The sequence below is a fragment of the Rattus norvegicus genome, chromosome 13 (assembly GCF_021556685.1).
Source record: "Rattus norvegicus strain SHRSP/BbbUtx chromosome 13, alternate assembly SHRSP_T2T, whole genome shotgun sequence".
In the NCBI taxonomy this organism is placed as follows: Eukaryota; Metazoa; Chordata; class Mammalia; order Rodentia; family Muridae; genus Rattus; species Rattus norvegicus.
Genome location: NC_141546.1, coordinates 65378670 through 65400310, shown reverse-complemented (window position 1 = coordinate 65400310; position 21641 = coordinate 65378670). Strand labels below are relative to the sequence as shown.

General features: G+C 39.8%; 1 protein-coding gene across 2 annotated transcripts in view; it reads left to right on the top strand.

Moving 5' to 3' along the window:
• Window positions 1–21641, top strand: part of Hmcn1 (hemicentin 1) — a 457385-nt gene that overhangs the window by 268803 nt on the left and 166941 nt on the right. For both annotated transcript variants that reach the window (NM_001271292.2, XM_087580179.1), the window contains 7 exon segments: window positions 1147–1425; window positions 1933–2214; window positions 2874–2982; window positions 3816–3985; window positions 5334–5488; window positions 9164–9287; window positions 21211–21312. In NM_001271292.2, the coding sequence (NP_001258221.1) occupies window positions 1147–1425; window positions 1933–2214; window positions 2874–2982; window positions 3816–3985; window positions 5334–5488; window positions 9164–9287; window positions 21211–21312 (1221 nt within the window).

The window sequence follows — 21641 nt, the reverse complement described above, 5'->3', positions numbered from 1 at the left end:
GTGACTAATCCTTCGCTTGGCCAAACTTGACTCCCCAAATAAGCCAGAACAGCTTAGTAATGGTTATATCTGTCACTGTTTCAAAGGCAAGAATATTAAACAGAATAAGTAGCCCTTTAAAACTGACTATTCATAATGCCCATAGGGTCCTCAGGTCCTCTGTTATTCTCATTGAAGGCCCCAAGAATCATCAACTGACTTTCTCTGGATACATATTTTCAGCTCTCATAATTTTTTCTGAGAAGTTATCAAATTTTAAAAAATATTTTTATTAAATAATTTTTATATTTATTAAATTTATTGAATTACTTTATTTACATTACAAATGTTGCCCTCCTTCCCAGTCCCTCCTCCCAGAGTTCTTAACCCCATCCCCTCTCCCCTTTGCCTCTGAAAGGGTGCTCTCCCACTCAACTTCTTTCCATCCCCTAACCCCAGCATCCCCCTTCCCTGAGACATCCAGTCTCTACATGATTGGCACATCCACTGAGGTCAGACAAGGCAGTCCTCTACTACCTATGTGCCAGGGGCCATGGACAAGCCTGTGTAGGCTCTTTGGTTGGTGGCTTAGTCTCTGGGAGCTCTGAGAGATCCAGGTTAGTTGACACTGTTGGTCTTCCTATGGGGTTGTCATCCCCTTCAGCTCCTTCACTCCTTCCTCCAACTCTCTCATAGGGGCCCTGACCTCAGTCCAATGGTTGGTTGTAAGTATTTGCATCTGTCTCAGCTGCTGGTAGAGCCTCTCAGAGGACAGCCATGCTAGGCTCCTGTCTCTAAGCACAACAGCATCAGTAATAGGGTCAGGATTTTTTCTTTGCTCCTTTGGTATGATTTTTGATCTTTAAGTGAGGCATAGGTTTGTGTTGCTTTGTTTATTGTAGCCAATCTGCTTGGCTCTTCTAATATGATCTAGCTTAAGAGACACTGAAACTGTGCTGTGACTTTGCTGTCCTTAAATCTGGAACCAGAAAGGGACGTGGCACAGACCGTTGGGACTTAGGGATCTAAGGAATCACCTGTATATGACTACAGACATGCTGTCATTCATTACTCTACATTTTAGTTCAACTAAAAATGTAAGTAACCATAGCATTTACTGTCATGATGCAGACGCTAAACTTGCATTTGTTTTTAAATCTATTTTAGTTCCACCTAGTATTAAAGGAGGCAATGTCACCACAGAAATATCGGCGTTGCTCAACAGCATAGTTAAACTGGAATGTGAGACACGGGGGCTTCCTGTGCCTGCCATTACTTGGTATAAGGATGGCCAGGTGGTCACATCCAGCTCACAAGCACTTTATATTGACAAAGGACAAGTTCTCCACATCCCGAGAGCACAAGTCTCTGACTCAGCAACGTATACATGTCACGCATCCAATGTTGCTGGAACAGCCGAAAAATCATTCCATGTTGACATCTATGGTAAGGGTACACAGATATCTTCAATGAGAGCTTTCTAATATCTTGACATCTAACTACTTCACCAATGAAGCCTTGGTGGGAGGTTTTTTTTCCCCACTATATAGAAATAAGAGCGGGAAGATTCTGTTATAATACAGAAAAATATTTACAGAAGCTAAGGTTAGCAAAACGTAGGTCATTGCTTGAACCACCAACCGTTTCATTTGAAACTTGAGCATCTTAACCATTTGGTTTAGCAGTAACGTAGAGCAGTGGTTAGGATTAAGACCACTCTGGGTGCTTTGTCTTTTGTTAGCCCAATGGTCCATAGAGTTCCGGAATAAGTAGAATAGTTGTAGATCAGCTGAACCAAGAAATTCTCCCCTCACCAGCTGAGAAGGAAGCAGGCAGGTAGGATGTTCCTGTGGTCAAATTGTATGTGAAAAAGTTTCCTTTTCATTTATGTAAGATGTTCTTTTATGATTGGGAGAAGGATTACCTGAAATATTGTTATTTTTTTCCTCTCAGTCCCTCCAATAATTGAAGGTGACTTGACCACTCCTTCAAGTAAGCAGGTCATTGTTGGTCAGTCATTGGTCCTGGAGTGTAAAGCTGTTGGCAACCCTCCCCCCGTCCTTACTTGGTTAAAAGATGGCGTGCCTGTGAAAGCCAGCGACAACATCCGCATAGAAGCTGGTGGGAAGAAACTCGAAATCTTGAGTGCCCTAGAAGTTGATAGGGGACAATACATATGTGTGGCTACCAGTGTGGCAGGAGAGCGGGAAATCAAGTATGAAGTTGATGTCTTGGGTAAGTAAGGATGCCAGGGCCTGGACTGTTGGACTCACAGTGTTTGATTATTAAACACATGTTGGATCATGTACTAATGATGCAATCTAAGTTCAGGTATAGTGACCTTTTCAAGTCTGTTCAAGTGGTGGGGTTCTCAATAGAGTCCCCTGACCTAAATTCATGCAGCTGTTCACCGATTTTGATGATGTGCTTTGTTCTTGCCAGGGCACTCTCATAACTGTCCACCATTGGCTGCAGAAAGTCACAGGGTGCTCTCCACTGTGTCTTACTGCAGGAAAGAGTCTCTGGGCTGGGCCAAATCATCTTGCAATCTTAAGACTCTATCATTGCAGCCAGGAAATTATTAAGTGGATGTTATGATGAAAATAAACAATATAAAACATGGATAAACTTTACATTAGCATAGTACCTATGGCACATTAGTATGTGACAGAGAAAATTCCAGAGTGACCAAAGTAATATTCATCCTGGCAAGATATATGCCTTATTGTAAAAGGCAATATCTTCAAACCCCTTGAGTATTACACTCCTGTGAATAACATCAATTTTCTAAGCCACTACTTCATATTGTCTAATGTCAGGGTGTATTCCTTCCGGTAGACATTTCTTTGCCTGCTACAGTCTGTCTTTTTGTTTTGTCCTTTCTTTCTTTCTAGTGCCACCGGCTGTGGAAGGAGGAGATGAGACATCTTACTTCATTGTGCTGGCAAATAACTTACTGGAGCTAGACTGTCAGGTCTCCGGCTCTCCCCCACCAACTATCATGTAAGCATCTTGGTATGTCTTCTAAATACCTCTCTCACTTTTTAATATAAGTGTTTAGAGTTGTCTGGAAGGATTTTGACATTGAGAAGTATCAGTTCAAAATAGTATTCCTCTTGGAAAAGATATAGTCTATGTAGGAGGCAGCTGGTACTTGGTACTCAAAAAGCACATATATTGGCACAATTGGAGAAAATTCTATATACTGTCTCACAAATTCTATTTTCAGTTAGAAGATATAGAGTATTTAGCACTATGAATATTAGTCCTCCCTGAGGCATGGACACACATAACAGGCTATTAAATAAAGAGAATAATAGAAACCCTGGAGAGGCGGGAGAGCCTGATTGAGCCTGATTGCCTGCCTCCTTTTTATATTCTCAAAACATTAGTGAACATACAATTTACAATTCCAACATGGGATGAAGCATGCAAAAGAATATTTGGATGACTACGGTTCCTAAATTATAATGTAATAGCCCCCCACATTAAAAATCTATGACTTCAGTATATGATTTACGAACATTGGAAGATCATTTGCATCTCATTGGTTGATATTACTTACATATTACAGTGAACAGTAATTATTTGTCCCTTTTTGCAACCTAAACTGCCTAAAAGGATAACAAACTCGTGAGAGAGCTCTTAAGGTCCAGCTCTATGCCGCTCTCTCTGGGATACGATTTCCTTTTGATTTCTTTCCTCCATCTTATTTTATAGCAGTCGATTAGGAGATTGGGTAAATGAATGACAGACAATACATACAACATACACATAACCTCTAGGAAAATGTTTATGCAATATGTATCTAAACTGCTTTTCGCCCTTTTCCACAGGTGGCTAAAAGGCGGTCAGTTAATTGACGAACGAGATGGATTCAAGATCTTACTAAGTGGACGCAAACTGGTTATTGCTCAGGCTCAAGTGTCAGACACAGGCCTGTACCAGTGTGTGGCAACGAACATCGCAGGGGACCGCAGGAAGGAGTTTGAAGTGACAGTGCACGGTACGCTGATGATGAGATGGGTGCGGTACATTTGAACCCACCCCGGCCTTTATTCATTGTCTAATTCAGATGGGAACAGAGTCATCTGGAGAAGTCTTGGGTTGTATAAAGTAATGCGAAAAGGGAAGCCATAGTTTAATAGGGCAGAGTCTTTCCCTGATGCAGAGATTCAACCAAAGTATCATGCGGATTTGGTTAGACAAAAGTTCAGTGTTAGCAAGTGTATTTATTGTATGTGGTGTCAAAGAGTGGAGAGGGAGAAAGAATATGAGAGAAGGGGAAGGCAGCAACTTCCCCAAAATGGGGTTATGTCAAGCTTTAAGGATTTGACCCAAGCAGGAATGATTATAAACAGTGTTTTCCAGAAGCCAGGCTTAGGTGCAATTGCAGGATCCAGGAACATAAGTACATTCGCAGAGCTGGCTGGTTAAGGCTGTGGCCATGAGTCTAATGACAAGAACAAACCTCTGCCAGGGCATTCTGTGTCCCACTTGCCAGCAGAACTTGAGAAGGAAGGGACTGGAACCAGAAGCTGAAGAACCATTTGGAGTGCCCAGGAGAGGAATATGTGGATGTCAACTACATTCTTCCTTCTGTGTCTGTAGATTCTCTTTTAAATTTTGTTTTTCCATGTCCCACAATTAAACACAAACAAATCAAGTCCACAGTCTCAATTCCAGATTCTTGAGAGAGAATTAACTGGCAAGGCAAGCCCAGCGTCAGTCACCTTATGACCCCAGGTTCGGTGAGCCTTACTAGAGACAAAGTCAAAGGCATAAATGCTGCTTCAATGCGAAAGTAGTTTAATGAGGCCACCTCAGAGAAATGGATGGTAATTATCGATTGAGAAAAGAAGCCAGTAGGTAGGAGCCAAACATTCACGCTAGGCCTCAGCAACTGTTTGGACATTTTGGTTATTTGAATAATTAAGACTCAGAACTAAGAATAAGCGTTATCTAAAATGGCCAAAAATTATAATTTAAACGTAAGACATCGTTGTCTCATTACTTGTGAAATAAATTATTTTTAAAAAGTTAAAGCTTCAGGTCCTTTAGCATATTTTAAATGTTTTTATTAATCCTTTGAGAATTCTATACAAGCATATTATATAACTTGATCACACACACACACACACACACACACACACACACACACACACATTTCTTCCTCTATCTCCTTCTGGGTCCATTCAACATGTATATCCCAGCTTTATGCCTAGAGTTTTCTTTATCTAACCCCAGAGTTGTTTTGTGCGGCCTGTATAAGGACGGGAGCCTCACACATCCTTTGAGTTCTGTGACAACATTGGCTGTGGTTTTCATTCTCTCGTGCCTATCTTTTCATCTAGTTCCTCCAACCATCAAGTCCTCAGACCTTCCTGAGAAGACTGTGGTGAGATACAAGCCAGTCAGCTTGCAGTGCATAGCCAACGGCATCCCAAACCCATCCATCACATGGTTGAAGGATGACCAGCCTGTGAACACTGCCCCAGGAAACCTCAGAGTGAGTATAAGATGCTGAGTCAGAATCAGACAGCTCTATAGCTCTTGCTAAATCAGTCATCTAGATCTTCTTTAATTATAGATTTTCCTAGAGGATGCAGTTGGCAGAAAGTTGGTTAAAATATGTTTTCCTTCATTTATTAATGGGATCGAATAACCTGACTGACAGAGATTTTACGATAGGAGTTAGTATGATGATTTTGATTCGTGCCTTCTAAAGTCGATATCAAATAAATGAAAATTATTTCTAACATGCTGACTGTGCCCTCTTGGCATTTAATTATGTCTTAGTGAATATTTAAAGAATAGAAAACTAGGTTAACAGTTGATTAGATGACAGACTCCTAACTGTATTAACTAATTGATACACTTAAACATCAGAAACAGCTAGACCAGGTGGGATGGGTGAGTATACTCAGCGATTCAGGAGCCCGAAGCAGGCGGATTGATGTTCTAGCCTACCACGCTTACAAAGCAAGTTTGAGCCTGCTCTAAACAAGCTAGTGAATCCCTATCTTGAGTTCTTTCTCTAATAGAAATAATATAGATATCTATTTGCGTGTTAATTCTGCTCCATATCTGGTAGAATTAAATGTACACCTCTGTATGAAAGAAAAACTCTGGACACAGACTTCAGATACAGTTCAGGTATGTGATTGCTTATCTGAGAGTTAGAGAGAGAGAGAGAGAGAGAGAGAGAGAGAGAGAGAGAGAGAGAGAGACAGAGACAGAGACAGAGAGACAGAGACAGAGAGAAAGACAGAGAGAGAGACAGAGAGAGAGGCAGAGAGACAGAGAGACAGAGACAGAGACAGAAAGACAGAGAGTGACAGACAGACAGACACGCACAGAGATAGAGGGAGAGAGGGAGAGGGAGAAGGAGAGAGAGAGAGAGAGAGAGAGAGAGAGAGAGAGAGAGGGTGTGAGAGGCTTGTCACACTAACAGAATTTAAAGTGAGTGACTATATTAAACAGAAAATATTGTGAGGTGCAGACTAGCTGAGGAAAGCCTTTGAGCATAATTCTAAAGAATGCATAGGATCAAGTGGGACAGAAAAACACCACTGAGAGTGTGAGTATAGACGAGCATGTTAAGAAGTGTGTGCTCCCTCTTCAGGATCTGAGGAGGAGAGGAAAGGAAGAGGGGTGTTGGCTTACAGCAGTGGAGAGTTTCAAAACCACTTGCACAATACTAATTGCCTTATCTTTGCAAAGGCAACTGGAGGCCCCAAGAGTTTGAAGTGAGGAGCGAGATGAGCAGGTTTACATGTTAAGTACAGTCACACACACTACTTAACAAGGAGAATATGTAGAAAGCAAGGCATATTCCAGCACTTTCTTCACTGAATAAACACCATAGTATACCTCCACAAACCCAGATTATGTAGCCTAGGGCACACTTGGACATGAAAGTATGTGTCATCGTTTACACGGCCCATCCTTAGTGAAGTCACAGCTATGTCAGGACATGACTGAAATTAACTTGCATCCTTCCTGAAAAATTAAGTTGGTGAGCTAAGAGATGATATGCCAAAGCACTTAGGTCCAATTGGCCTTCCTCTAGGAGACAGAGGTAGGAATTTGATACTGTATAGTAGTTACAGAGAAGAGGATAATTTAATGCAATATGGAGTCATTGAAGATTGATGAAAGGTAGGTTATGAAAGATGAGAGGCGCAGGGGATGTGTAAGGAAAGCTCCTGAGACTCTAAACTACATCATTACAGAGATAACACTGACTACCAATGAAATGAGATGCATGGGGGAGCATAGGGGAAAGTATTGTGATTTTAATTTCAGGCTTCTGGAGTTCCCACCAGTTTGAGATACACTGGGGGAGATAGTGGACATGTCAGTGGGTCATTGTCAGTGGTCGTGGAGAGCAACAGAATGGTATGGCTAGAAATATTGACATACTGTTTATATTTCAAACTTTGGGCACAAATAAGTTAACCCAAAGAATAAAGAACTAAAAGGAAAGATGAGAGAAAATCAAGCCAGTGAAGGTGTCGAGATGTTGTGACATTAAAAGCCAGGTGCAAAATTGTAGGGGTGAAAAACACACGTATAAGTGTACTGCTTAGCTTGATGGTACAGCCTGACTGGAAAATAGGTTAACTGGGAATTCACTTGGGACCGTGGAGAGACCATTTGGGGTTGGAATGCAGTAAGCCTGGAGGGCTATGGTTGAGTTCAGATTTCCTCCTGGGCAAAGTGGGGAGCCATGAATGAGGTTTGAAAGCAGACTAGGGAAGGGATCAAATTTCCATCTTAAATAAATTATTCTGGCAACAGTGTGTAAGATAGATTAACAACTGGGGAGGTTGGAGACACTGGAACATCAGTTAAGAAGCGATCATAATCCCACGGTGGTGGTGAACGTGGAAAACAGGAGACCCGAGACACATGGCTGTGGTATAATTAATAGAAGTCAACATGGGCGCCAAAACCCAGATGACTGGAAAAATTGTGGGCGCCATTAAGCAAGACTGGGAAAAGCCGACAAGTCAGTTTTAGGAATATGAGGGAATAGTTTACAAACTTAGTTCTGGGCAGTTCGCACATTAACCTCTCCTAAGACTGAGTGTAGAGCTGAGGAGACCGGCAGAGGATGAGGCTGGACATTCAGATGTGTGCTTTGTGTTCATTTGTTTGTTTTAACCAAAGTCATGGGATTGGATTAAAAACTCTAAAGAGTTGGGATTCATGCTCGTGTATCAGAAAGAGGAAGCAGTTTCTGTAATGTCCTAGGAGAACCTGAGAGTAAAAATGATGGAATACTCTATCCTTAATGCCCAGTGAGTACAGACCGTCAAGAAGTCGGGACATGGGCTGGAGAGATGGCTCAGTGGCTCAGAGCACTGACTGCTCTTCCAGAGGTCCTGAGTTCAAATCTCAGCAACCACATGGTGGCTCACAATCATCTGTAATGGGATCTGATGCCCTTTTCTGATGTGTCTGAAGACAGCTATAGTGTACTCATATATAATAAATAAATAAATAAACAAACAAACAAACAAACAAACCTTTTAAAAGAGCAAAAGAAGTCAGGACACCAATGCTATGGATGGAAAGAGAGACTATGTATTTAAATGCAGAGACTACTGGGCAATGTGATTAGATGTCATTGGTGACAATGGAATAATCAGTTTTAAAATGATGACCTCTGATTCACCAGCTTTAAAGTGGCAAAGGTCTGGCTGCAATGGATTTAAGAGAGGAGAAAGAAAGAATTTATCGGCATTCCTATTATTCATATTTTATAACTTTTACAGTTTTTCTGGCCCCTGTAACAATTTCATCAAAAAGGATTGTTGCCTTAAAACCATTTATGAAGTGTTACATAAATGTGGTCATGTTTTTTTTTTTTTGGAGAGTTTAAATTTTCATCACATGCTTTATAGTCTGCTCTCTTATTCAATGGGGTTTTATGATTACACCAGCAGGCCAGCCTTAAGTTGTTTTATTTTGAGTCTTCAAACGAATAAGAATAAGTTTTTAAAAGCAAGTTAGCCTATTTCCCTATTCAAAATGAAGTTCTCTGACCCTCATATATTGAGTTAACTAAGAAATAACACTACAAGTAAACACTACACGTTTAAATGAACTTTTCTATCTCCGTGAATGTTTTTAAATCTAAACGTAAAATCCTGCCATGCTTTCTGTTCCCAATTAGATACAGTCTTCTGGTAGAGTTCTACAGATTGCCAAGGCTCTTTTGGAAGACGCTGGTAGATACACATGCGTGGCTACCAATGCAGCTGGAGAAGCACATCAGCACACCCAATTGCATGTGCATGGTAAGAGTATATTTATGGTTCTCTCTTGCATGTGTGTATGCATGTGTGTGAGTGCATGCAGGTGAGGGTGTGCATACATGTGAGCAAACACATATATAAAAGTCACGGGTCAACTGCCAGTGTCATTTCTCCTGTGCCATCCACCTTGTGATTATCGTCATCACCGTCGTAGTCATCATTATCATCATTATTATTAAGATGTTTTAAGTTTTTGAGTATCTTATATTCATATCAGTGCACCCCTCCTTTCCCTCCCTCGCATGCCCTCCCATTCCCTCATGACCTCTTCTGTAATTATTGATCAACACATACACATACTAAGCCTATAAAATGTGGCCATTTTCCTAAACCACCCTGTTTTTTGAGATAGGTTCTTTCACCAGGCCTGGTACTTGCTGATTAGGCCAGGCCAGGTCAGACAGCCCTGGAGACCTGCTTATCTCTACCTCCAAAGCCAGTAGGATTATAAGTAGTTGCCAGTATTCCCACCTTTACGACTCTTTAATGGCTGGTTGGGAAGCACAGGAGAAGAGGGAACACAAAGTTCCTCTAAGTTCCAAACGTAGAAAGAAAATGTTTAGTTTTGTCTATATGGAAAAAAACTAGTTGCTTTTTTATAGCATAATATATATGCTATAAAAAATAAATGTCTTCAGTTTTCGGGCTGTTAAATAGGATGTTCAAATTTTTATGAGTGTATGTGCACGTGTGTGTGTGTGTGTGAGAGAGAGAGAGAGAGAGAGAGAGAGAGAGAGAGAGAAAGAGAGAGAGAGAGAGAGAGAGAGAGAGAGAGAGAGAGAGTGTGCATGCACATGTATCTATTCTACATATAAGGTTGATGGCAGGTGTCATTCCCAATTGCTTGCTACCTTACTTGTCCAGGTAGAGTCTTGTGCTGGCCATTTAGGCTAGTCTGGCTAGCCAGTTTGCTCTGGGTCTGTCCTCCTGCTCTGGGGTGACCATAGGCTGCCACACCCGTCCAGCTTTTCACATGGGTTCTGCAGAGCCAAGCTCCAAACTCAGTTCCTCGTCTTGCATGGCAAGTTCTTTACCCTCTGAGATACCTCCCCATTCTTCAATGGTTTAAAATGATTCCTGTCACATTAAACAATAATCCTCTATGGAAGATTTTGTTAAAAAAGATGAAGTATCAGGGTTGAGCCTCAACTTTGTCTACAATTTTCTTGCAAGATTTTTATTTTGTGAATTGGAGCCACTCTTGACTCAGAATCTTCTCCTGTGTGCTTTCATAAAGTCTCTGGTTGTCAGTAGAGCATGTCATCAACATCATGGCTGCACTGTAAACCTGGAAGACAGAAGATTGAATAGAAGACTTTGGTTCTCCAGAGGTCTGCACTTCTGCAGAAGTGCTTTGACCTCTCCACATACACATTGTTCATTTTAATTCAGTCATGTGGTTCGTCCAGCTTTTTATTTCTTTAGGTGTTCACTTATTCATATATTCATCCCACATTTATCAAAGGATCCAGCCTGTAATAACATTCCAGGACCTAATTTAATTCCAGGTACATAGTAGGTAGCTGAAATTTTTTGACACACAATAGAGTAGACTGAATGATTTTTTTGAAATGCCAATGCGTCATTGAATTGTTCTAATTTGTTTCTTTACATATATTCTTTTATTTGAGTGAGCGAGCCAGCAAAAATAGTTTGTTCCCTAAATGTTTTCTATAACTAATTTCTTCTGTTCATAGTTCATCAAAGAGGAAGACTCACTATGAACACATTTGCACATATAAACGTGCTCCTTAAGAATAATTAATTTGAAAGATAATATCAAAAAGTAACTCACTTCTAATTGGCTCCATATCCTTGAGAGTCTGAGAACCCAGACACTGCTGGCCTTCTGGGTGCCTTTAATTTATGAAGTTTTACATAGATCTGTTTCCGCCCTCCCAGTGTTCCTTGACAGCTGTCTCAAGCAACTCGACTTTCTGCTTGCATTCAGGAGTTGCCAAATTGTATGTGTCCTGTAGTTTTTCCTTTTCTCAACTCCCTTCCGTCTTCCTGGCACAAGTAGAATGGCAGTATTTGGACAAAACTGAGTCAAACAGTAAAGAATCCTATACAGCTTTCCCAGTATATTCCAGAAAAACTGAAAACTTGAGTCCCTAAAAGAAATTAAATTCTTCAGCAAATAAGAACAAAGTACAATGGTGCATATATATATATATATATATATATGAAAATGTCATCATGAAGCCTATTATTATATGCCGGTGAAAATATTTATTTAGAGTATAATAAAAAGCAACAAAAGAAAAGAGAAGGTTCCTAACTAAAATACAGGTTTGTAGATGGACAGTCTGAAGGTGGATGCCAAGTGTCAGCTGTCAGGAGACTACTTGGGTGCACATCTTCATGAGCATCGTCAGAGAGAAGGAAAGCAAGTGGGAGCCATCTGAGCTCATGTGCAGAGAAAGAGAAACAGGGCCTAGCCTCTGAGAAGGCTTAGAGGAGATTGCCAAATGAGATGGAGAACAAGGCACTACCTCCCTCACACAAATCACGACAGAGAGGTAAGCTCGAGCAAGAGCTTAAAACATCCCATCTGCTGTGATATCCATTTGTCTGGATAACAGCTCATCTCCCTGAACAGAGAATAATGATGAAGTGGGTTTGTAATGATTAACCTGGAGGAAGTGGTTGTCTACATGCTTGTGCCTGGAATCTGGACAAAAGCTGTGTCTCTTCTTGGCGCTGAGGACAGCAACGTCCCCATTGGAAGCCTGAGGCTCCAAACTTGAATCTTTCTTCTACTGTGCATATATTAATACTCATGATGATAATTAGAGATGTGAAAATATAAGAATTTCTTAGAAATTAATTAATGAAAGACTTTGAATAGACCTCAGAGCTTGACAGAACAATCTAGTGAAATATGAAGAACTATGTAAAATAGGTTTTGAAAGAAATTGCTTAAAGATGCACATATTGAAACAATTGCATATTCTTTGGACTTGGTCTCTCCAATTACTGTAGATACAAATTTGACTTCATAAAGAGCTCAGTCATAGAAGTTAATTTCCTTGGAATAAGGGAGAAATGATACCTTTTTTCTCTTACTGTGTGAATGCTACAAAATACTATGTCCAATTCTTACCATAGCCAACTGAAAGAAAAATTGAGAAAGTATATAGAAAAGCAATCAATTAGTTTCGTTCCTTTATTAACTTACATAACAAACTCAGCAGTCACAGTTAGTTAAGGTCTGTTTAGCCAATCCTTATAGATTTTCACTGCACTCTAAAACTAGGCATTTATTACGGTCGTCACATGAAATGTTCAATCTACAATATTCAGTATTGCAATTTCTCAATACTTTCATTTCTCATAAAAATATCTTAGATGATTCTATTCTTCTCCATCATTGTAAAAAAAATTAACAAGAGTTGAAATAAGTGCAGGAAGGAGGCATGATCTCTTGGACTAGATCACGAAGCCATGACCATGAGACAAGGAACATTCTCATGGAATTTTCCATGGATGGAGTCTGCCTGTTATAAACAGCAGGAGCCCTCAGTAGGTGGTCTTTTTTTTTTGATCATCAAAAGTTTCATAATTCTGAAAGTTTTTGTTCTCCAGACCAAACTATGAAGTTATATCTAAACCCCAAATATTTGCCAAGTGAGACAGATGTTTCTACAAACAAGTAGATATTTGAAGTCTAATAATGAAAGCATTCATTTCATCTGCACGTAATTATTTCCTATGGGAAAAAAATTAGCCAAGGTGATAAACCCAGAAGAAATAGAATGTTGTAGTGAAAAGGGATGGGCTTCAAATGTTGGTCTTATATGGTCACCTAATGTCTATAAGACACTAAGCTTGGATGTGACTTCTCAAAGGTAAGGGGCCTCATCTGTAAGGTAGGAGAGATAATGGTCACTCCGTGTAGTCTGAGGGTCGTTTGAGGTTTCAGTGACCTCAAAGGATGACACATGAAAGTCTTTGCTCAGTGCCTGTCTTCCAGTCAGCATCTGTAAATGGTAGCAGGAGGACCGTTTTTGGCAAAACACATGTTTGACTCCTGGCCCGTCTCCCGTGCTTCTTCAACAACGATGCTACAGGGCTGCTGCCTTTCCCATTGGCTAGAAACCCTTTTGTGTCTGTATTAGTTGCCTCATAAAAACATTAGGAGGACTCCTTATTTTTATTTTATATTTTAAAAGTATTCACTTGGCTAACATCTGCTAACACCCACTCAAACAAGGTTTCTCTATCATTTCTGTGTTTTGTTTAATAGCTTGCCTGTGGCCTTGTGGAGACTTGGGAATGTTCTAGGGAACTGCTCTGCTTCTTTCTTCATGGCTAAGTTAAGGTCAGGATTCTGCTGAACTATGTTTTCAGTGTGGATTAATTTATTTCCTCTGTTTTCAACTGTCAGTGAATAGGGGGACATTAAATCACAAAAGTCACTTTTATATCAGTTTGAACTAATTCAGACTTAACCAGGAGTTCACATAGTCAGTTTATGCCCCAAATGGCTGAAAGACTAGACAGAGTCCAGCTCACGATGTTTCAAGAAGGTACTGTGGTTTTGGCATGGTGTGTACATGCAGTTTGTGGAGAAGAAATAAATGAAGAGAAAACAGCGAAGCGAGTAGCACTCACCCTCACAGAACAGCGGCCCCCTAAATCAAGACTATATAGCATGCAAATGCTATAGAGAAAATATTTATTTATATTGCTTTCACTTTTATCTCTAATATTAGATAGAGACATTGGGTTTTACTTGTGAATATTGTATGACTTTATGATGTTACTCTCTTTGACTTGAGATAAAGGATCATCACAAGCTTCTGGAGACAGCCTGGTACTTTTTCAGGCATATGATCAGACAAGATCACGTGTGTTCGGGATGGTACGGCCCCAGACCAAATTTCTTATCAGCCTGGGATGCTAACCACAACCAAAGTGCATGCTGGATAGGGGCCTTTGGCCTTCAGCTTTCTGAGTGGAGTGTGCATGTGCGTGCACGCATGCATGTGTATGACATATGTATGTACATATATGTACAGGTGGAGTCACCTGTATGCACATGTGAGGTATCCAGCTGACAACTTCACATATCTTCCTCATTTGTTTGTTACCTTATTTCTGTGTGTTCTTCAAAGGAAGATATTGATGTCTTTGATTTTTAATGATAGTTTTCCTTTTCTCAATGCATGTTGGGACTCTGTTTTTTACATGTATATATTTATAATAACATGATTTTTTGAAGCAAAGTTAGAGTTTACTGTGAGAATATTTTTAATATAGCCAAAACCCTGGGTAAAAGAAAGAGACAGCTTGGGGAAATGGCTGTGTTTTCACATAAACGGTGTCACCTTCCTCGGAGTGACCAATGGTATAGATTCTTAAGGCATATATTTTAGTTTTGTTTATAGTGTGTACACTGAGGGTCATAACTCGCATCTATCTGAATAATAATATTCTCAAATAATAATGTCTTCAGTTAGTAGCGGTTTAGTTTAGTTGTGTATGATTTTTGTTTCTATGCAACTCTGTTTTTCTTCCCCTTCCTTTCCATCATCTGCCAGCCAACCTAATTGACTATTATTTTTCCCTGGTATTTTCATTTATATGAATAAGAAAAGAAAATACTCCAAATTTATAGTTTTTACTGTCTTTTATCCTTATCTGCTTTGTTAACTTTACCAGTGTCCCTAATTTATTCCTGCATATTAATTATCACACTGGAACTTTTTTGTTTTAGCATTTCTTGTGGGACCTGGGCTAGCATTGCACTTTTTGAGACTTTGTTGTTTTGCTTACCTAGGGAAATCCTACATGCCAAAGGACAGATTTGAGGCTAGTGAGCTCTTTGCTGCTAGTCTCTTTCTCTCAGTCCGATAATTTGTTAGCCCACTGCCTTTAAGTCTCCAAGTATTTTGATGGGAAGTCAGCTGCTGGATTTACCTCATACATGATAAGTCATTTTCCCCATGCTGGCTTTAAGATTTGTTTTTTTAATCACATTTGGTTTGAAACAGTTTGGTTATATTATACATTTCTTTGATGTTTTTCAAATAGGAGTTTGTTAAGCTCATCAAGTATGAAAACTAGTGTTGTTTATGGGATATAAAAACAATTGTTTCTCTTCAGACTTGGGGAAGATTTAGCCAGTCTTTCTGTAAATTAGTCTTCTGAACAGTTTCTCTCTCCAGTTCTCAAGAACTCCTGGCATGCTTGATAACGTCTTACACACCTCACAAGATCAGTTCATCTTTCATATATTTTTCTTCTAAACCTGGATGATCTCACTATCTTCAGATCCACTGTCTATTTCTTCCAACATGCTTCTCAAAGATGCTGTTGAGCCCTTAGTGAATTTTGGGATTCCAGAGTTCCTACTTAACTTTTTAGATCATCCCTGCCCCTTCGTTGGCCCTCTGTGTTTCATAAAGTTCTATTTTTTCTTTCATTTATCTCTCCAAGCACTTTCCATGATTCTAAACAGATAGCTAATGTAAAATGTAGTCTTCTAAATTCAATACCTGGATTTCCAAGAAAAGAGACTCTTCTGCTTTGTGCTCTGTGGATGCCCGTGCTCTGTGTTCCTTGTATATCTTAGTTTTTGTTGAAAAGCCATTTAAAATAATGCAGTATGACTGTTCCGAACATCCTATCCTCGTGCCTCTGTGGTTTTTACAGTTGTCACTGCCCAGACTTTTCTGGTTGCGTCTTGTTTGTGTAGTGAGAGTGTAGTTCCTGACACACATCCAAATGTCCATCCTCTGATTCTGACAACTGTGACTGTGGGAATTCATATATTAAAGGGAAATTAAGTTGGAAGAAAAAATTAGAGCTATTAATCACCTGTATTTCTCTTTTTTTTTTTGGTTCTTTTTTTCGGAACTGGGGACCGAACCCAGGGCCTTGCGCTTCCTAGGCAAGCGCTCTACCACTGAGCTAAATCCCCAACCCTAATCACCTGTATTTCAAGTGGGGGAAATGTATCCCTGATTACTTGGAAGGGTCTAATGTAATCATCAGGACCATTAAAGGTAGAAGACGTGTATAATCTCCGTCTTATTTGACTAGTTCCAATGTAATCATGAGGATCATTAAAGGTAGAAGACGTGTGTATAATCTCCATCTGATGTGACTAGTTCCAGTGGGATTAAGATGGCTGGAAACCACGTAATTCAGATGGCTTGTAGAATTCGGAATAGCTAAAGGAACAGCGAGCTTCTCCTCTCATCCTTCCCCAGAGAGGAATTCAGCTGTGTTGGCACCTTTGTTTGCACCCAAGGAGGCTATGTTGAACTTTTGACTTGCAGTTCTGCCTAGCTGTAAGCTAGCGGGCTTACCATGATTTACTGTAGAAGCAACAGAAAGTAATTTAGTGACCTCTGTGAACAAATCAAATAAACGCTGTTTATACGAAATTAAAATACCCTTGAGAGAAGTTTGCACTAAGCATATTCTACTCTAGTTAAATAACAGCAAATCCTGCAAACGATTTCTAGAACAAACGATAGCAGCTGTTCTGGAATGATAGAGTTTAATTTTTATATCATTTTATTTAATGAGTTTGAGTGTTCTGCCTACATGCATGTCTGTGCACCATATGCATGCCTGGAGTCTACAGGGGAAGAAAAGGGTGTAAGATCCTCTGGAACTGGAGTTAGAGGTGGTTGTGAGCCCCCATTGTGGGTGCCAGGAATGGAACCCAGGGTCCTTTGGAAGAGCAGTCTTAGCTACCGAATCATCTCGCCAAGCTCCCAAGTAAAGTTTTTTATTAGCTCCAAATCTACGCAGTCCATTTTGGTATTTACCCTAGTGATTTACTGAGTGTGGGCTATTTGGTTTTGGATTTTTTTAAAATGAAATTATCTTATTTATTTATATTCTAACTGTTGCCCTTTTCCTTGTCCCCACTTCGTGGTCCCCGCTCCCAGAGTTCTTCACTCCACTCCCTTCCCCTTTGCCTCTGAAAGGGTGATACCCAACCCACCCCCTACCTCACAACCTCCCCAACATCCCCCTTTCCTAGGGCATCCAGTTTCTACAGGATTAGGTACATCCTCTCCCACTGAGGCCAGACAAGGCAGTCCTCTACTATGTATGTGTCATGGGCCATGGACTAGCCCATGTATGTTCTTTGGTTGGTGGTTTTGTCTCTGAGAGCTCTGAGAGGTCCAGATTAGTTGATTCTGTTGGTCTTCCTATGGGGTGGCCATCCCCTTCAACTCCTTCTGTCCTTCCCCTAACTCTTCCATAGGGTTATCTGACCTCAGCCCAATGCTTGCTTACCTACATCTGTCTTAGTCAGCTGCTGGTAGAGCCTCTCAGAGGACCGCCATGCTAGGCTCCTGTCTGCAAGCACAACATGGCATCAGTAATAGTGTCAGGGTTTGGTGCCTGTGCATGGGATGGATCCCAAGTTGTACCAGTCACTGGATGGTCTTTCCTTCAATCTCTGCTCCATTTTTTGATTTTGCTTTTAATTCTTTAGACTTCTTTTTTCTCATTTCATGTGTGTGAGTGCTTTGCCTGCATATATAGGTATACACCAATTGCTTGTCCATACCCTTGGAACTCAAAAATAACATGGGCATCCTCTGAATCTGCAGTTAGGGACGGTTATAAATCACTGTGTAAACGATGGGACTCAACCCTAAACCTCTGTAAGAACGTGTGCTCTTAACTGTTGAGCCATCTCTCAAGCTAAGACTAATTGTTTTTAAGCTTGGATTCACTGGGGTGAATGGTGGGAATGGGTTGAGTTAAAATGCCACAAGTTCACCATCTTTAATGAGGTTGGCCTTGTTTGTTTTTCTTGATTAAACACTTGACTTCTGAGTGGTTACACATCTTTGGTTAATTTTCTAAATTCTGAAATAGCTAAATCTTTTTTTTTTTGGTAAAGTTTCCAATGTTATTATTTCTCTAATTGAGGAGTGGATTTCCCAAGACCTTCCTCTGTCATTCTCAGTGAGATCCAATCGTTTTCTATTTAAGCTCTCTATTGATAATAAGAAGGGCCCAGGCCACTCCACAGCCCTCGTGCCTCTGATTGCCAGCAGTGTTTTATTGTAGCAGCTGTGACTGTCAGAGGCTTCAGCAAGCGCTTCAGTCCAGAAGGCTCCAAGCGAGTGTTTCAGTGGGCGCGGTAAGGAATGTACCATGCACTGCCTCTTGGTCTTTTGATGGTTGGAAAACCTGGTAGCCGTGGCAGCCGTGCTCACATCCTTGTTCAGTCTCAAACACTGGACTGGCAACCCGGCCTTGATGTACAAAACAGAAACAATGACACAGTTAAACAGAAGAGGAGACTATGTTAAGCTACACGGCTGCAAATGGAGTTGTGGGAGTGAAGAAGGGGGTTCTAGGGTGAGTTGAAACCCCGAGAGGGACAGATATCTGCCTCGAGAAGGGATTCCCCTCCGAAGCAGACTTCATTATAAACTTATCACATAATAAATTTAAACCTTCTTGCCTCTCAATTTTCATTTGTTTTCTTTGGTGACAGTCTCGGCTTCTTGCTTTATTATGATATATTAATTACGATAAACTAAGAGGTTTTATTCTCAGCCTCTTCGTTAATTGGATTGGCTGCTTCCTAGGTTTTGAGTTGAAAGCTTGGAACATTTATTTCCTTTATAATGTATGCTTGGAAATACATTGATGGGGGCTCAAGCGTTTGCTTGTGTGGTGCCCTGAGATAGTGACAGCAGCTTCTGAGATCCATCTTTCTGGTTTTTTTCTAAACATATACTTTTATCTTAATTTCATCTTCAATGGGTTTTATCTCATGTACATAGTTTAATGCTTTTTGGTATTAATTCCTCCTCCTATCATTGTAACTCCACTAAATGTACTCTACTGACCACTATTGTGTGACTTAATGTACTAGAGGCCTTTGTAAAAAGAATATATATTCTTCAGTAGCTTCAACTATTTGCACAAATATATAAACCTGTATGAGTAATTTGATATTTTAAAAATCCATTATAACTTTATTTTTGTTTCATGATAAAGTTGGTTTCTAAGTGATTTTTTTTAAGAATTGTGCATTTGCTCAACCTATAAGACATTGTAATTATGAAGGGTTATTCATGATGTTTTATACATTTTAATGAGTATGAAGCAAGTTGCTCTGCCATACTTAATGATTTTTTTATACACTAATATGTCATACACTAATGTTCAATTGTTGTCTGGACATACTCCAGCCGGCTTTTCAGGTTAATGTTTTTTGAGAACTGTCTGGTGTGTGTGTGTGTGTGTGTGTATGTGTGTGTCTGTGTGTGTGTTTGTCTGTGTGTCTGTGTGTGTGTGTATGTGTGTGTGTATGTATATGTGTGTGTATGTGTGGTATGTGTGTATGTCTGTGTGTCTGTGTGTTTCTGTGTGTGAGTATGTGTATGTTTGTCTATGTATGTGTGTATGTGTGTGTGTCTGTCTGACTGTGTGTGTGTGTGTTGCATTCACGTGGAATAAATAGAAAAGTACTTTTAAAGCAAAAGAAATAATTTCTTTTTAAAATAAAACATTTTTAAAAATAAAAATAAAAAAAATCACTAAAATCAAGTGACGGTGACACACCTATAATCCCAGCGCTTGGGAGGCAGAGACAGGCAGGTCTCTGAGTTTGAATCCACCCTGATCTACAGAGAGAGTTCCACAAGAGTCAGGAATACAGAGATACCCTGTCTTAAAAAACAAAAAACAAAACAAAATTTTAACCAATTAAAAAAACCTAAATGATTCAAATTGCAATCTCAATTTATTTGTTGGATTTTACCTCTGATATTTTATTCCAACCTGTAAAATGCATTATTTCTGCAAATTCTGAATGCTAGTTTATATCTGGTTTTTGAGTAAGAAGAGGCCCGGTACTCTTTCTGAACCTCTTGCACTGTTACTGGAATATCATATTGACATTCCCCGTTTTTATTCCTTTTGTAAAGTCCTGTTTTCCGAGAATTTAAAATTACAACAGCACTAATCGTGATTGTTTAAAAGTGGAAGATTTTTTAATCATTCTTGATGTATATGAAAAAGAAAACCCTTTTAATTGGCACTCAAAAATTATTCTAACTTTTAGAAAATGTATTAGGGCAGTCCTTTCCAGAATAACACTGGGTATTTTCAGGCACATAAATTGTCTAATATCAAAAGTAAATTCATTCTTAGTTCAGTCACTGAGCTGAGCTTAAAAAGTATACCTTCAACTTTGTTTCTTCTTCCTTTATTTCAGGACTATACTATAATTGTATCATTCATCTCTTCCCTGGAAACCCTCCCATGCACATCTTGTTGTCCTTCAAACTCATGTCCTATTTTGTATTAATTGTTGCTACCCACCTGTGTGTATATGAATATATAAAAATATTTCTAAATGTAACCGTCTCTATCTGTATGATATTACTTGTATGTACGTTTTTCAGGGCTGACCACGGGGCACAGGATAACCAACCGGTGCTCTCTCCCCTAGAGATGACTGTTTCTCCTGCCCTCAGCATTTCTTAGCTGCCTGTGGCTCTTCGTGTGGGGTTGAGGCCTTTTGGGCTTTCCCTCGTTCACACAGGCATGTCATGTCTATTTGGTGCCCTTGTTCATCTCATGTTTAAGTAGACATGTTGGTGACATTTTATGGATGTGGCGTCTGACGTTCCTAGGAGACAGTCTCTCTCACCTGCTCAACATTCTTTCACTACACTAGTAATCTATAACCCAAAGCTTTTTCCTGTCTGATCACAAATAGGTGACCCTGAACCATCTATAAAGTTTTTATCTGTTTTTCAATTTTCTTTAATAGTATACTTTTTTTTGTTCCAAATGGCAGCAACTGTATGAGGAAGAGGGAAACATGCCATTTCCACCAAGAAAACAATTTCACTTTAAATATCATATTTATGTGACCTCATCGTATGCTTGGGCCTTGCAGAACCCCCCAGCCTGGATGATGGCGGGAAGATGCTGAACGAGAGCGTGGTGGTGAACAACCCCATTCAGCTGGAGTGTAAAGCCACAGGCAGTCCTGTTCCTGGTATGTTTACGTTGACTCTCTGCAACTGACTAACGCCTGATGTTTCTGAGCGTGGCAAGATCAGTATGAGTATAATATACCAGTTTGGAAGAAATAAAAGTGATAGAGTATACGTCAAGTGATATCCTCATTACTTAGAGCATATTTTTGAATGTTTAATAGCCTTTAAATGCATGAAAGAATTGTTCTACTTAGTGTACAAATATGCAAATGACTTAGCATCCTGTCTTTCTTGTGATCACAAAACTTATCAGGCTAATGTATGTCTGTGTATTTTGAAAAAATATTTGTATATTTTAAAGAGCATATTAGTGGTGATGAATAAACCA